The sequence below is a fragment of the Corapipo altera genome, unplaced genomic scaffold, assembly GCF_003945725.1.
Source record: "Corapipo altera isolate COAL_440 unplaced genomic scaffold, ASM394572v1 0, whole genome shotgun sequence".
Classification (NCBI taxonomy): Eukaryota; Metazoa; Chordata; class Aves; order Passeriformes; family Pipridae; genus Corapipo; species Corapipo altera.
In genome coordinates, this window is record NW_020884872.1 from 78,355,757 (window position 1) to 78,373,723 (window position 17,967).

General features: G+C 36.6%; 1 protein-coding gene across 6 annotated transcripts in view; it reads right to left on the reverse strand.

Annotated features, from left to right (window-relative positions):
* Positions 1-17,967, reverse strand: part of CNTN5 (contactin 5) — a 613,743-nt gene that overhangs the window by 12,920 nt on the left and 582,856 nt on the right. For all 6 annotated transcript variants that reach the window (XM_027640131.1, XM_027640209.1, XM_027640294.1 and 3 more), the window contains 3 exons: positions 16,633-16,703; positions 14,181-14,415; positions 2,597-2,706 (listed from right to left, as the gene is read on the reverse strand). In XM_027640131.1, the coding sequence (XP_027495932.1) occupies positions 2,597-2,706; positions 14,181-14,415; positions 16,633-16,703 (416 nt within the window). The remainder of the gene's footprint in view (positions 1-2,596; positions 2,707-14,180; positions 14,416-16,632; positions 16,704-17,967) is intronic.

Sequence of the window (17,967 nt, forward strand, 5' to 3'; positions counted from 1 at the left end):
ATACAGACTCCTTTCCTTTTTGCACTGAGAGGATGCTTGAAAGAGAAATTTTTGGTATGTTAGCAAAACTGGGCTGATAGTGTGGACTTAGTGTTCTGAAGTGAATACTGTAATGCACTGACTCACTGCATTGATCCTATAAGTCATTATGTCTTATTGATGAATTTCTTCCCAAAAATGGAGCTGAAAAGATTTAGCAATGCCATCCGCAGATTGTATTCTGTCCTGTTGAATTATGCAGGAGAACAACATTTACTTTTCTGTTTATTAAGAAAGTACTGCTCTGATTATAATTATTCCTGGGAAAGAAGACAAAAAAAGAGCAAACTACTCCCTGAAACATTTGTCTGCCAGAAAGTGAGCAGAGAAATTCTAACTAAATGAACAGAAAAGAAAAAGGCAAGGTAGGGGACAGGTGAGATGGAGACAAAAAAGCACCCTCCTCCCCCCAGATAAATGTAGTACCTTAAAAGACATTATTACTTAGAAGGCTCCTTTAATTCCTTAGTGGAGAGAGGAAGGGAGTACCAAAAATATTTTTATATTTCATTTTTTTGTTATGTCAACTGTAGATCCCTGGCTTAAAATATTTGCTTGTAATCTTCATGTTAGAATCCTAAAATTGGTGTACAGCACAGTGAGGAGCCAAAGTATTAATAAGGTTCACTGTTAACTTCTGCTGTATCAATAACCATTTTTAAATTCATACCTGAGATATCCATGAGAGACTTAGAGCAACCAAGTGTTACTTTTTGGGTCAGAACATGCTAAATTACAAAGGTCTGAACATTTTCCAAGTGAGGAAGACCACCTCTGATGCATAAAGAGAGCCCACATGTAATAGCCATCTATTGCTAGGACACATCTGGAGAGCTAAAGGAAGTGTTATGTGACAAGCAGGTAAATGCAAAATACATTCAAGTTATGAAAGAATAAGCTTCTAGGGAAATAATTTTCAATTTTAGAAAGAAAATCTGTTTTTTTTTATTTTAAAATATGTAAAGCAAAGATAATAGAACATTTTGAGGATCAGTGGTTGGTAGAATAAGAGTGAAGACAGTATGTATAATTAAAAAAAAGTTAAGATAGCTGAGAAAGTGTAGCAGAAAAAACCCTTTCTGAAGAGAAAAAAGACAGGATGCAGCAATTAGGTTATTTCAGACTGTCCTTGAGATTTAAGTTGGGTTAGTAGCAGGTGGAACACTTGTTACACAGAGAGGGATAGCACTTGCAAGGTGAATATAATCTTTATCAGATACAGTCTTTTTCTCCTTATAGATAGCAGGTCTAAAGACAAAATGGTCAAATTTCACTGCATGAAGCAAGCCATGTGCAAAGGGGTAAAAATATGTTTAATGTAATGAAGGAGTGGGAATAAAGAACAATGAATGAGAACCAAGAGAGGGTCAGCAGAGTTCAGCTTGCAGACGTAGATGGAAAAGACACCTGAGCAATACAAGACATGAGGTGACATGGCAAAGTAACAGCCTGTTCAGACTGCACTGGATAGTAATATGGATATTGCTATCCAGTATATCAAAGGGCCACACCAAAAGGTAAACAATGTTAAATGGTTGTGCCTAAGCTATGGGGTAAATGTGCTGTCCTGGTGCCCAGCCTGAGGCTGAGCTGGAGAATGTGTTGGCTCTGGTGCTGCCTGGACAGCTACATTTCATTCCTAAGGCCATCAGAGACAGTCAACAGTCTCTGAGTTTATCCAACCATGTTGCCATGTATATGCTCTGTGCTAGTAGGTCACAAGATGTTTTAAGACACCCATATGATTAGTGTCTGCCTCAGACCTACATATTTACACCCTTTTCAGTATTACTGTAGAGAATCAGGAATGAGTCAATGATCTCTAAAGGCCTAAAGCAGGTCAAATAACCTGCATCCTAAAATAAATACATGAGATTTAGCTGGATTATTTCATGAGGATTGGCATAGACTGATCCACAAAGTCAAGATGGGTCATGGTGGCCCCAAAGGACAGACAAGTTTACTAGTAGATCTGATCTGTTCCTGGAGGTTTGGACTGTAAATTGTCTAAAAGTGGGAGAAGGTCCATTGTTAGGGCTTGTTCACTTTCCCAAGTCATGAAGGGCTGTCTCTCAGCAGAACTTTTATTTATGGAAGGTGAAACCACTGCTTCCCCCTCTGACATCCCATTGCTGTAGTCTGCCCAGATGTCCCTTGGCCACTGTGGGATGAGAACACATGGACACAGAGGCTCTCTCCTTTCCCTGTGTTGATTGCTGTCAGTAAATAAAAAGTTTGAACTGGTCGCTTAGAACTGGAAACAGTCAATACCTAATTTTTCCCAGCCTGTGAATAACATATGCTGGGTCACTTGCAGTTCTTTCAACTCTTTTTGAAGTGACAAAGAGGTGTTATAAGAACTGGTGCCAAATAGTTTCCAAGCACAAATAAATAAAAGATGTTCTGGTGCTACAACTGTGACCGTTGTTCTACAGCTAGTCATATGTATGCTAAAATGAGCATAATTTCTATTGAAGTTTCACTGCTGCACATGTTAACAGAATGCAATGCTAGCAAAAGCAACAAGACTTCTCATTATGATATTCTGTGTTCATACCTCAAATCCCTGTGGTCTTCCTAGACTTTCTTTAATATGTTTCCACGCAACAAGAATCTCTGATACAGACAAACTCGTAGCTTTGACATCGATGGGAGCAGCAGTAGGTTCTGTATTAAGAAAAATCGAAACAATAAACCTCCACTATAACAGCTTGTATTTATCAAAAACACTCCATCTGAAACTGTCATTTACTTCCTTTATTCTACCTTAATACTCACAAGAAGGTATGACACTTAAGGGGAACATGAAAAACTGAACAGGATGAAGGGATTATTATTGTTGTATTTCTTTATTTGTGTCATGCTACATCAATATCTCATCAGTGATGATAGGTGCAGCAAACTGTGAAAGAATCTTGCCTGTGATTTTTTAAAAAAACTTTAGTATTTGTCTATGAGTCCCCCACCTCCACACACCACTTTCATAGCCCTAACTTCAGCAGTAAATGGTGCATTCATTCTATTTGTGGCTTTTTGGTGCCATTCCATCAGCTCAGGATGAACAATACCTTGCTGGGGTGCTCAGTCAGTCCTGCCCTGGGGTGATACTGAGTAAGAAGTGATACCCAGGGCTGTAGTAAAATCCTATATAAAATAAATTTTTTTAGAACTATGTTATTATGTCCTTGAAGTCACAGGCACCAGTGTTTGGGATGTGCTACCTTCTCTCTGCTGTGAGGCGTTTACTGATTTAGGCCTGGGATGCACATTTTTATAAAGGCACCAAGACCTAGAATTTGTCACCCTGATTACCTGCACTGTTACCATTGGCCCTCTGTCCATATTTCTATCTCCATGATATTCATGGGACACTCTGTGGTCCTGACCTCCTGAGTATCTGGAGCAGAGGACCCTTCCTACCCTCCAGACAGGGTGGGTGTCCTTTGGTGCTGCTCGCACATGGCCAGGGTGGTCACTGGAGGTGTAGTTCTGCAGGATGCTTTATATACTGTATCTGCTCAACAGTGTTTCACATTACTGAACACTTTATAGAGGTCTAACTTCTTTCAGTGGTTGGGAAGTTGGGTAAATGCCCCTAGAGATTTGCCACAACAAGCTATTGAGCGTACTACCCATTAGTTTACTGGGAGTGATGAGTGTCCAAAAATTGTCACATATGAAGTTGAGACTTCCTTAAGGAAGTCTTTTGAATCTTTTGCTTTGTTACCTAAATATTACTGCAAATTTGCTTACTGGAAGCTGTGGAGACAAGGCTTGAACCCAGACTGTGAAGCACACAGTAGCAGCATTTCTTCACCTTTCTGGTGTAGTTCACTTGCTCAGCAAAAATGTGAATTCATATTGCCCTGCATTTGCAGAGCCTGCGATTTCTTTCTTGGTCTAATGTTCCTCATTACATTTCTAATGAGTTGATCTGCTCCTGAAGGGCAGGTAGAGGTCTTGGCTTTTGTGTTATAGGGAGACACATCAAAGAGCTTTCTAAAAAAATTTTTTTTTGAGATTCATTTAACAGGGTTACAGAAAAGGAGTTTCATTACAGAACAGCCTGATTTAAAATTATATAATTTTCTCAGTGATCAAACTACCTAATATGTATGATACCTAATATCAGTCTTGACTCATTAGCTACCCTGCTTTCTCTGATCACATGCAGGCATTTTTCTGGCATTGCTACCCTACACTTTTTTGCTGACATGGCTTGCACAAATTTTTATCCTTTTTGATGTCAGAGTTTTAATGTTTGTGGCTCTTTTTTGATCTCCTTTTTTTATTTACTTCTAAAGAAAAGAAGAAATTCTGATGTGATGCAAAATGGTGTTTGGAACAACGAATATTAGTAATAAGTATAAAATATGTATGGAACTTTTCAGGTAACAACGAATGAAAAAAAATCTCCAGAAATAAGTGAAATGATATTTTGAATTCAATACTTAAAGTATTTTGAAGTGCTTTGAAGAAATACATTGCTCATAATATGATTTTCTGTTCAACAGTTACATCCTGCTTTCTATTTTATGTTCTACTAAGATCTGCGTAGCAAAAGCAATTTTCTAGTTTTGTATTATTGAAGCAATTACCTTGTTGTCAGAAAAGATTGCAGCGGGATAAATAATTTGAGATATACACAAAATGTTGGTTGGCAGCCTTCACATTTTCTATAAATGTCGGTATCATTTCCTTTTCATAGCATTCACTAGGAATGGTTCATATATTGCTTAGAATAACAACATAGAATATTTTCTGGTATTTTTAAAAATTGTCTTCAACAAAAGAAGCAGAAATAGTTTGGATTTTTTTTTTATGTGAAGAAAATATATTTCTTACCTATTCAGAAGTAATTCACTGCACTTTCCCTGATATTAGACATTGACAATAGAAGTGTACAGCAAAAGAACAGAAATTAAATATTTGGGAATAAGATATATTATGACTGTCTGAAAGTTTTTGGAGACTAAATAGGATTTTTTATTGATTCAGATAAGATGAGGACCATATAATTTCTAGTGATATAATACAGTCTATGGTTCACTCCAATGTCATGCTTTATTCTCTGTGTCTAAAACTAATGATAAGTTTGACAGGTTCATTAGCTTTTTCTATTATGGTCACTGATGTTATAATCATATTATTTTCTTCATACCTTGTCATTATGCTACACCTATAGATATCTACCTGAGGTCATACTTCTTGAAAAAAGAAAGAGGATCAACATCTTTAGTAGTTTCTTTGATATTTCCTCTTTGAATTAAAGATGCAGCATGAAAAATTCTCATAAGGCTTTGTGCAATGTTCATGAAACCTTGTCTTTCCTTGTGCTGCAATCACACTTTAAGGAAACATGATCAATATGTAGGTCTTTGGGATGTCTGTAATATGGCAGGACATGGATTTACACTTATTGCATAGATCTAATGTTCAGAGAGGGAATCTTGAATTTTGATACTGGAAAGAAAAGAAAGGAGAATTACTTACTAGCCCTCATTGTGTTTTTTTCCCTATGCTTATGATCTGCAAAACTGATCTGTTTTTTTAAAATAGTCATCTTTAAAATTTCCACATGGTCTGTCTTAAAAAACAAGTCCAAGAGCCTACTACAGTTTATGTTGTTTTAACTCTTCTGCGGAACAGAGCCTCAGTCAGGACTCCTCAACCAATCACTTAATATCTGTTTAGTTCTCATTTTGATTCCAAAAAGAATTTTTACAAAGTGCTCTAATTCAGAATCCAAGCTCTTGTTTGAAGCTAAGAACCTCAATCTGGGCAATTGCATTATGACTGCAGGCAGTTGTACCTAGTTGACATTTTGGGATTTCAGCCAAGACCCATTTCTGTGATAATGCCTCTCTGTGGAAAAACTCACAAGAGATCTGTGAGAAGGAAAATCAGGAAAGGTCATCCCTGTTGTGCCAACCTGTAGATAAAGAAGGTGGTAGCATTTGCTCCTTTGCTAGAAATAGCCACAAAGGCTACCTTCCAAATCAGAGCTACCTCCAGTAAACTTTTTTCATTCCTGAGAAAAGGCAAGAGAGGTTATGGTGATCTCCACCTCTCAACCTGTTTGATGCATGTTCCCAGTTTGGGGACTCTACCAGATCTCTGGTGACATGGCTGCCCGCAGGATATAAAACTATCTCTAGAATCTTGTGCTAGAAAGCGAAAAGATATCTGATTTCCAAAGTACCAGAAACGACATTAGTGTTTCCTGAACAGGCCCTTGGACTTCTCACTTTTCCTCAAGTCCTTTCTATTTTCTCCTTCTCTCTGACCAGTGTCTTTGTAGAAGACTTTAAAACAGAGAAAAATTAGAAGGATGTAAAAATGAGCTAGCAGCAAAGACCTCTGTACTCAACAGTTTTTATTTAGGGCTGAGATACTCTTACTTGTCAGGTAGAACTTCTGCAGCCTGCTCCTGTATTGATGCTCTCCTGCACACTTGCTCACAGTATACATTCTGCTGTGGTTCTCCCTCCCCCATGGAATAACCCAGATTTATTCCACAGCGGAGTATCCCCTCGGAATAAGCAGCTGCCTTATTCCGTTAAGACTTTACAAAAGGAGTGTTACCATGCTCATGAATACAAATAGTTTATTTCTATCAAGTGACATGGCAGCCAGAGTTATATTCAGCATGTGAGGAGGGGATGTGCACATTATATTGATCGCATATCTGTCTTTCCATGGGGGGTAGTGGCATTGATCAGAAGACTGCTTAATAAACTCTTACTGTCAGGGTTGTGATTTCGTTGTTTAAAAAAATCACTGAAGACAGGTCTAGATGAACTTTTACAAACGGATCATCTGGCAGAAACAGGAAATAACCCTCTGTGGGTTACAGCTAATCTGCCAATTTATTAGTCTTCAGATTCACCTAAAACCCAAGTAGCTCAGCTTTAGCTATGAAATGAATTACAGGACTTCGCTTCATGAAAGTAAGATCTAAATTAAAGACACGAAGGCTGTGTTTAAAAGTGTGTAACTGCATATTGTTCCCTCTAAATGAAAAGGAAAGGGTCTAAATTTGTCTAAGTAAGGGAGGAGATGGACCTAAGCAGACACTCTGCAGTGTCTTGTTTAGTATAACATCATCCACTATCTGGCTTGATCAAAACATCTAAAAGTTATGAAGAAACAAAATTACAAGGGCTGTTGTACAGTCCTTTGTCTTTCCGATAACTGAGAGCTTTGGATCTTCATTGGCTCAATGCATTACCACAAATCCACAGCAAACAAGAACAAAACCTCTGTGCAGTATCATTGCACCTTGTATGTATTACAGAATCACATCTGGGGTCCCTCAGGAAGTTTTAAACTGTGAGTATGAGAGTCTTCAGGCTTTAACTTGTACCACCAAGGGTTCTCTATTTCATATATAGAAATTTTTACTGGCATTCACTACTCTGTTTATCAAAATTATAGATCTGTCAGTTGCTGTGAAGATGATTCCATCAGGGGCCTGAAGGAGGAATTAGATACTGGAACAAACAGAACTGATCCTTATCACCCATTGTGGCAATCATTAATAAAAAACCTTTATAAAAGACTTAACTCATCCTGAAACCGCTTGGGTTCCTTTTTTCTCCCAAAAGCTTGTTTCTATATCCTTTTATATTCTCTTCTATTTCTGTACTGGACAGTACTATAATTCATATTTATTCTTGTGCTTTTAGGTTGCGTCTATACTTGTAAATTAAGTGGGTACAGAGAGACAAGGTACCAATCTGAGCATGGACGTACAGCTGTCCATAGCATTACATTGTTAACATGATCTGTGGTGAAGTATTGACTCAAGGCAATTAGTACTGCCCCAGACTGTGGTATTTTTATCATAATGATGCCTTGATGCAATTTAAAACATTTGAGTCTTTCTTGTGTGTAGGTTTTACTTATTAGGTTCCAATTTTGTAATAGACTGACTTATTACTCCTCCTTATGTACTTGACCTAGCATTTATATGTCCTTACTTTTCCTCTAGTCCTCTAGTTCACATTTTTCTATATACTGGTCAGATCCTTCCCTGTATTTCATAACCAGCTCTTCTAGTGGCATTATAAATATTAAATATATATGATCTAAGACTGATCCTTAAGAAATTCTGCCAATAGCCTTCCAAGCCTTTCACAAGTCAAGTGGTAAAAGGTATGTTTTTCTACCCTTACGTAGAAATATTTTTAATTTTTTCTTGAACATTTAGCTAAAAATTATTGTTGCCAACTGTTCATTGTCTTCATTATTTTGGGATGGGAAAGATCTTGCTTCAGGTTCTTGGGCCTGGGGACTAGCTCTCACCATCCATGGCAGCCGGGAATAGAAAAACAGATTAAATTTCATTTATGGTACATTTAAATAGCAAATTCTGCAATGCTTAATTTAGAAAGGCTTGAATTTCTGACAAATGCAATACCAGAAGTTTTCATTACAAATGTAAAAATTTGCACTTTCACATTCTTATTAGTTATCCTCTCTATATTATCTTATTTATTTAAAACAACCAAAAAAGTATTTTATTTATTGTTGTCCATTCCTTGATTATATTTAATATAAATTCCTAATTTACTTCTTTTTTTTTTCTGCTTTATATACTTTCTTAGCTTAAAAAAAATTAACCTTAATTTTTGTCTATACTTGGATAATTTTTATTCTTTTCATTATCTGGGTTGTATTATATATGATTTTTATTTATTCTAAATATTTTCTAGTGAGTCCATCTATAGATCCTCGGAGGTACTGCCTTAAAAATGTTCCATTTTTTTCAATATAAAGTTCAAATAGATTTTATACTTTTGGCCCAGAGACATTCCAAAACACTTTCATTTCTAGTCGCATCTATTAACTCTAGTTTATAAAATAATTTCCTGCTCTTTAATGATGACGTGTACAACTGTTCTTTGTTATGATCAGCTTTTCTACAGTGTCTTAATTATTCGTCAGAACAAGGTTATTGTACCATTATTTCTTTTCACTTAGTACTGGATAAAGAATCTACTAATTAGCACAGCTGGGGCACAAGATCATTAGTCCTTACTTATTAGTTTTTACTATCCAAACTACGCTCAGTAGCTGAATTCTCTCATAAATAACAACATTCTGTACTATTTATCAACAATTAGAAAGGTCTTTCTCAGAATCTGAATTGATCAGGGTAATCAGCAATTGGTCTCTAGTTTGACTTCCAGCTTCTTTAATTGCCCTTTTCTAAAATTACATGGAACCCAAGGTTATTCTGTTTTATCCAAACACTGCATTTGTATTTCCTGATATGTTATCACATCATCAGCATGTTATGACATCCAATCTTTTATTTTTGTTTTGTCTTTCCTGTGCATCTCATATTTTGTCTAGTCATGGACAACCTGGCCATCACTGTAACCAGTACAGTCTTTTCCGTCTTCTTGCCATCATAACTTTACACTCTTACTTCCTTTTCCATTGCTATATTTATGATTTTTCCAGTTTTCACTTTCCAGTGAATTAAAACCACACATAGAGATTGCATATGATTTCCTTGATACTGAAAGCTTGTGTGAGTAGTCTTAGAATTCTTAGTCCCTCAGTATTGGATGGTCTGGAATGTAGTCATCAGTAAAAAAGAATGCATAAATATTAAAACAAATGGTGCTAACATTGCTTTTGTTTATGTCTTTATTTCATTATCTTGTGCCTTTACAATTTTTTTCTCTGTGGATAAAAATAGCCTGTGCCTGCACTGAATTTCAGTGCTGTTTCAGTATATTCTAGCATCAATACCTTATTTTCCTGGTAGAAAGTATGGTCAGAAGATTTCTGCCTGTTCTGATCACAATTCTCTTCAGCCTCAGGCCTGCACACTGCAACCTTTCTCCTGGTAAGTAGATTCATTTGCTCTACTCTCCACGTGCTCTGATATCTCTTTGTCTTAATAAAGTTTTCCTTTATGAAAGATTTAGGCTTGTCTTTCCCTGGTGCTGGATGGAACATGTCTACTGTGTCCTTCTGTTCTGCCTTCTTATTGAAGGTAATTGTGCATCGTTTTTCTATCCTGCATCTTCTGTGCATCATCCTCATTCCCTCTCCAGAACTGCTTCCTGTCTCTCATCATCTCAGTTGCGTCATTACATTTGACCTCTATTTTTCTTCTTTTCTCTTTAACTGCTTGCTGTCTTCCTTTGCTAAAATCTCCAGGAAAGACTCCTCCCTCAAACTTTCCTACTGCATTAAGACACCTTTTCCAGAAGGTCACGCGCATTTGCTTTTTTTATCCATAGATTATCTATCTAGTTTTGTACAACCTTTTTATCTGAACCTCCATTCTATTCTCTATTCTTCCATTACACTCATCTGCACTTTTACTTCTTGGAGAGTCTTCGCCATGAACTGTATCCTGGTGATGTTTTCTATGAAGTCAAAAGATGGATGAAGGAGAAGAAAAGTCTTAAAATATCTATGACCAGTCAGGCTTTCTCCTCTCTTTATCTTTGGGTTACTATCTGGAGGAAGGGGTTGAAAATGGAAGATTAGTGAGGAGATAGTTACTTTTAGTTGTTTTTACTCAAGGTGACTCTGGAGCTGGGAAATGTTAAGAATATTTTTGGTGTGGGAAATTTCACATATTGAGTTTCTTTCCAGTTGTTTTCTGTCTGTTGAAAGAAATGGAATTCTCTCAAAAAAGATAACAGAATCTTGTTAAAAACTTAAAAGCATTCTTTCTCACAGGCGTGAGGTCAAGGGAGAGAAGAGAGTTCAGAATTGTGAAAACACAGCCCGTGATAGTCTTTTGTAAGACAAAGCACAAGCCTGTGTGGCATGTTATTGCCTCTGCTAAGTTGGATTTGGCAGTGTATGCATGTATGTCCCTGAAATGATGGTATAAATCTATTCTTCACATTTCAGCTGCTGATCATGACCATCTTGGTGTTACCTACATATATTTCATTTCCTACAGTTACTATCAACATTGATGTTTCAGTAACCACTGACATTATGTTGTCTTTTGAATATCTATTGGCTCTACGTCCAGGTGGAGGTTGGTGCCAAGTGGTGTCCCTCAGAGCTCTCTCCTATCTTTATCAATGACATGGTCAGTCAGAGATCAAGTGGACCCTCAGGAAGTTTGCAGATGACACCAAGCTGAGTGATATAGCTGACACACCTGAAGGATGAAGCGACACCCAGAGAGACCTGGAGAAGCTACAGAAGAGGGCCCATGGGAACCTCAAGAGTTTGAACAAGGTCTAGTGCAAGGTCCTTCACCTGAGTTGGAACGGTCTCACGTACAAATACAGACTGCTAGAAGAACTAATTGAGAGCAATCCAGAGGAGACGGACTTGGGACCTTTCATGGATGAAAGCTGGACATGAGCCAGCAACGTGCACTTGCAATGCAGAAAACCAACCACATCCTGAGTTTCAGCAAAAGTAGTGTGCCAGCAGGTCAAGGGAGGGGATTCTCCCCCCGTACTCTGCCCTCACGAGACCACATGTGAAGTGCTCCATCTAGCTCTTGGGTTCTCAGCACAAGAAAGATGTGGACCTGCTGAAGCAGGTCCAGAGGAGGGCCAAGAAGTTGATCACAGGGCTGGAACACCTCTCCTGTAAAGATGGACTTTGAGAGTTGGGGTTGTTAATCTTGAAGAGAAGGCTCTGTGGAGACTGTCTAGCAGTCTTCCAGTACTGAAAGGAAGCTTACAAAAAAGAGAGAGCGACTTTACCTGGGTGGATAGTGACAGGACAATAGGGAATTTTAAACTAAAATAGAAGAGATTTAGATTAGTTGTTAAAAACAAATGAATTACTGTGAGGGTAGTGAGACACTGGAAGAGGTTACCCAGAGAAGTTATGAATGCCTCAAACCTGAAAGTGTTCAGGGCTAGGTTGGATGGGGCTTTGAGCAACCTGATCTAGTGGAAGGTTCTTTGCCCATGGCAGGGTATATTGAAACTCAATGATCTTTAAGGTCCCTTTGAACCTAAACCATTCTATGATTCTACTATATGATCTAAATTAATAGAGATAAAAAGATTAGCCACTCTATTTACTACTGAAAGAGTGCTCAGTGTTCTGGTGAAGTTTCCTGCATCGCTTTACTCAGAAGGTAATGTTTTTAAGCCTTTTACTTTGGTCAGATTCACTTTATGTAATCAGAGGGCATTCTGTTGTGTTCACTGAGGGGAACTTGCTTAACACTACCTGCCAAGCTGCTTGTTTAAGAACCACTCAGAGCCACCACAAACAGGCTTTGAATGTCAATCAGAAAACACACAGTGTGTGATGAAATGCAAGTAAGCTAAGGTTTTGCTGGATCAGCCCCAAGACCATAATATATTGTACTGTCAATCATTATTTAATATTTACTCTTCAATAGAAATCCTTGAAAAATGGTGCCTTCAGTTGTTTAGCTCCTTAAGCATGATAGTCCATACCTCTTTCGAAAGCAGTTCCCCATTTTATAGCAAACTGCACTGTCTATCATCCTCAATCTCCATATTGCCCAGAATTTATCTGTAATAAACTGTTTCATTACTCCTTTAAATTTTCAGTATATCACCTAGGGTTATTCTGGAGAAAAGCTTTTTGTAAATTAATTTTGCACTGTATTACCAGAGCAAAACATATTTTTCCTGAAATATGTGTTGTAAAGTATTTAGACCCATAGAATTCCTCTTACCAAAGAAAAGTCTAATGTACAGACACATATAGAGACTGAATTAGTAAAGCTGTAGCAAGTAGGTACTTTCGAGTAATTGAATTATAATCAGAAAAGTTGGTTTCTAGAAAAAAATAATTTATGTATTACTAATTATTCTGTTTCCAATCTTGTCCAAATAACAGGCAAAGGACCACTTATTACAAATCAGCTCTGTTTATTAACACAGATTTTGTTAAAATAATTTTTGCTACTAAAAAAGAATAAAATTAAGATTTTACCTCTCCCTTTGCAAAAACATATTTACAATGAACTTTCTGATGAGAATATGAAATTATTAAAAAATAAAACCATCGCCATTGGTCTCACAGTATCAGTTTACATTGAGAAAGAGAGAAGTCAACTGTACAATTTCCGAGTTGTACTGCTCAATTTTTGTACTTTAAAATGTAATTGTTTCTATAAAAATATGAGTACTTGGTAATGCTGATTCAAAAAGTGGAACAAAACCAAATTATTGGAGCTGCTTTTAGTAAAATCAACATCTCCAACCTCTGTAGTTACTGTGAGAGAATAGTAGCAGATAGCATCTGCTACATCATGGCTCCAAAATTGCACATTTATTGTGGGTAAATATGGAATAGCATTTAATGTTTTCCAGCTTCACATGGCATACTACTATCATCTTCACTCTACTTTTTCGTAGAGAGAGTATGAAATTCCTCCCATCGGTAGTAGGACTCTGCTTGTCTTATTCTCTTCAAAGGAGACAGTGGGATAATTCAAGATACCATAGACAGTATCTTGGAAAAAACCTTGAAGTTTATGAATTCCAGCAATGGAGTTGCTGAAAATATTATTTTGGATAACATTTATTTGCCTTTTGTGTGCATGGAAATTTCTATACACTCCCTCCTGTCAAAAACAGAACAACTTCTTTTACTAGTACAAATAGTTTGTTTTTCTCCTGCCCCTCCCCCAAAAAACCCCCAACCCCCCCCCAAAAAAAAAAAACTGTTGAGAATTTATATCATTTCTCCACAGAAATTTTAAAAAAATATTTTTCATTTGTTCTTCTGACCTATTACTATAACTCACACTGAATACTGGCATACTAATGTATAGTCAGAACTTTTACACTAATGAAATAAAAAAGAGAAAATAAAAAATAATAAAACCAAGAAAAACTATATTTATGTGCACTTTTAGTATCCCTCATCATCATCATGGCTAGGCTTCGAGAACACAGATTTGGGAGTCCATTAACCAGGAAATGAACATGTCCTTGAAGTCTATTCCTAATCTTAGTCATTTGCTTTCTAGGTAACCTTGGCAAGTTAGTTCACCTTCTTCTCTGTAAAACATGTTTAATGTTATTTAGCATTTCTGCAAAGAAATTTAAAATTTAAGATTGAAAAATCATGGCATAAGAGGACACATTATATAAAAATATAACTTAATATACTTCATGGTATGGAATTTAACTTCATGTTGAACTGACCTCCTTCAGCTGAACAGATGACAACAATAGGGCTGAATGGACCATCTCCTTTGTTGTTGTAAACACCAACTTTCACCTCAAAAGGAGTCAGAGGTGGCACACTTTCATCTCTGTAGATGAATTTTGAGGCATCTGAAGATGTCACCATTTTTTCCTTCCATCCACGAGTTCCATTTGGCCTGAAGGCTACAATATATCCAAATCCTTCTCCACTCTGAAACTCTTCTGACACTGGCTGAAAAATTAAGTCCAGGTAATGATGAGACAAGGTTTTACTAATTTAAAAAGCAGTCACAGTTGCATTATAGGATTTTACTTACCATACCTGGTAAGCAAATTGTCCTTATAAGGACAATTGCTTCCAAAGAAGAACCTAGGGTGAGAGAGTTTTCTCACCTTATCACTGAAGTTAGGTCATTGTCCTAGGACTGAATGAGTTCTTGGACTCAGAAAATTATTTTCTTTTATATCTCCCACTTTGTGGTTAATGCTTTAACCTATTGTCTATTGGTGGAATCCTGTTGTCTATTCGTGAAATAACCTCTACCACCGACCTTGTTAAAAATATAGAGCAACATATTGTGAATAACATGATGTGTATGACTCCTACTACAGTGGGACTTTCTTGGTTTGTAGGTGCCAGTCTATCTAATTTCTGTGTCCAAATGGGGTGTTAAGTCTTGGGGATTTAAGTCCGGAGTTCAACCTAAGACTTAGGACATAATGTAATAATTCTATTTGTTTTAACTCTCAAACAGTTGTTTCACTCTTTTTAATTAAAAAAAAACCCAACAACCAAACAAAAAAAACAAAAAACCCCTCATTTTATTTTCTCTCCTCAGAATACCTGTGCAATTAGCCACTTAATGTGGGACACATCTGCCATAAGCAGGCAGTTAGAAAAGGAATTTATCTGTTCTAAAGTCGGAGCATTCCAAAAACTAAAATTTCGATGTCCAGCTCAATCACTGGAACTTTTTGTGCTAATTAGTAAATTAGCAGTAGCTTACATTTATTATTAAGTCAATGGACTAGTTTAGGGATTAGGCTAGGTTTAACATCTGTCAGCATACTAGACCTATGGCAAATGCCCAGAAATGGGTGTCTAAACTCCCTCTCTTGAAGTGCCCATCATAGATTTGTAGTTAATGGACGTTGAATGAAAGCAGAGGCCCAGGGGACACTAAATCCTCTCCCCTCCCCATTGCAACTAGTGTCTCATCATCAGGCACTTGTAGACACAGTTTTCTACCCATCCTTCTGAAGCTATGCACTGCCCAATTGAGTTAAATCATGAGTCCAAGGGCAGAGGATGCGAAAATAAGACAGACTTTGTATCTGTGGTTTCTTTAGGAAGAAAACTTTGTCCCTTGACAGAGAGTGAGATATGACTCACCCCAGTAGTCCCCCACCCCAATCACATAGGAAACAGTATAAAGACACTCAACATGAATATTGCATACTACTATATTATATTAGGGACTGGGATTAGGCCAGTTCACGTCTGATACAGTTCTAGCCACCTGATATTTTTGTTTGGGATTCAGTAAATTCTCTCTGAATAGGAGGGTTGCTGTTATTTATGGTTATAATCTATAAAGCAATCTGAAATCAACTGTCACAGCTGTCTCAGGTAGCTTGTGTTGGAGAAGACAGATGTGCCAACAGAAGGCAGCCTCTTCAGACAGACTAAAATTTGCCAGTTAAAACAGATAATCAGAATTCTGTGTGTCTCTTACTATATGAATATCTCTTCAAACTGCCTAAGCTAAGACCTTTTTCGTTAAAACTCCATGTCTTTATTTGATGGAATTCTTCTTGAGTTTATGTATAGGTGTATATATATATATATATATATATATATATATATACTGAATCTGAAACTCTTCATGATGAATCTAGAAGTTTTGAAAACTCAAGGAAAATCTCTGTTCTACTGGGTTTTTTATGATTAGCAGAGAACACGACTCCCACTCCTCCAACTACCCACTGGCATGGCCATACACCTGTGTTGCATCTTGCAACACAATTATCTTGTCAAAACAAAAGTCTATTTCATCTCTTCAGTTTCATGTTTTTATGATTTAATTAAAAATAATTATTTCTCAATTGAAGGTGAAAGTTATAAGGCTTTCCTTTTCTTTCCCTAGCTACTGTTTCATCAGGTGTTATGTTTACATAAGATCCAGAAAAATCAAATCAATCCAAGCAGTAAATCAGGAAGAAAAGTCTTACAAATTAGCACAACTTTGGAGCTGCTGCCATAATGTCCTCTATTCAAACCATACAAAAATGCCCAATACTTTGAAATTTTTGAACATATTTAAGAACAGTATTTTGTGTTTTTGTGTTGACAAGATATGCCGTAAGGAAACTCCAGTACACCACTCTTTACTTTGTTGTCAAAGAAGTTAACATGAAAAAAACCCTTTAATTAGAATAAGTCCCTTACCTCCCATGCAATTACTAATTCATGTCGCCTTCCACTTCTGCCACTTACGTTAGCTGGAGGTGTCTTTGGAACTGTGAGCAAAAAGGAAAAACAAAACAAAACAAAACAGAATGTCCAAGTTATTGAAGTTTTCCCAACAGTAATAAGTTTCTGCAGAAGACATGAGACATTAAATCAGAACAGAAATAAAAAACATAGCACTTTGTCATAAAATTTGCTCAAGTTTCCTTTCAGATAACTGCAAACTCAAACATAACATAAGCTTAGAATAAAAATAATGCTGGAATAAAAAACTGCTTAAGCACTATGCCTTCTACAGATTAGTCAAAATTTCAATGTATGGATCATCTAATAGATAAAACAGGAATTATCTTGTTAACATTTATATTCTTTTAATAGAAAATTTGAAATGCCAGAAAACCAGCATATTTCAGACTTCAGGTAAAATCTTAGGACATAGACAATAATGTCTTTATTATTTCCCAGATAATTAGTGATTTAGCATGTTTTAGTTTTTGCAAAGCTACTCTACCAGGGAGCAAATTTTCAGAAATTTTAAACTAACCAACCATAAGCAACCCTCATAATTTCTTCAAAGTGCTGGAAACAGTGGATTATCATATTTCATAAAACCAGAAATCTAAGTTGTTCAATTGGAATTCTGTAATTTCTTTTATCTTACTTATTGCCTCTAATGAAGCTCTCAAAATGACTAATGTCTTGAGTTTATTTACTGTGAGCAGGTAAGTTTGCATTTTTTATTTGATTAAATATGTCCTAAGATATAAACTTATTCTTTTCTTCCTGACAGCAGTACACAGATCATTGGCAGAAATGTACTGTGAGACATTAACTGTTTAGGCCTTATTGCATGTTGTTGTTGTTTAGTTCATTTGTTGAGTAGCACAGTAGCACTTGTCTTTGAACTATACAAAGAAAAATACATTTAAATAAATGTATACAGTCCCGTGTTGGTAATTAATAGCTTAAATTCAATGAGAGTGTAGTTTTTACTAGTTTTTGTAAGTTCACATAAAACTTCAGAATTCCTTTGTGCAGTCACTTTTTGAACCCTGAACTTCCCTCTAAAGAACATTAGCCCAATTCAGTTTTTTCTCAGAAATGATGCAAACCTACAAAGCGTATATTTTTGTTCTGATTTATGTAACTGGAAACGAGGTAAGAGCCCTTTTATCTGTGGTTCTTAAAAGACCAGTAGGAGAGATTTCTAATGTGTTTCTCTCCAATAAAACTGTGTTCATCTGGCAAACATGGTGCCTTTAACTTATTCCTTCCTTCCTTCCTTCCTTCCTTCCTTCCTTCCTTCCTTCCTTC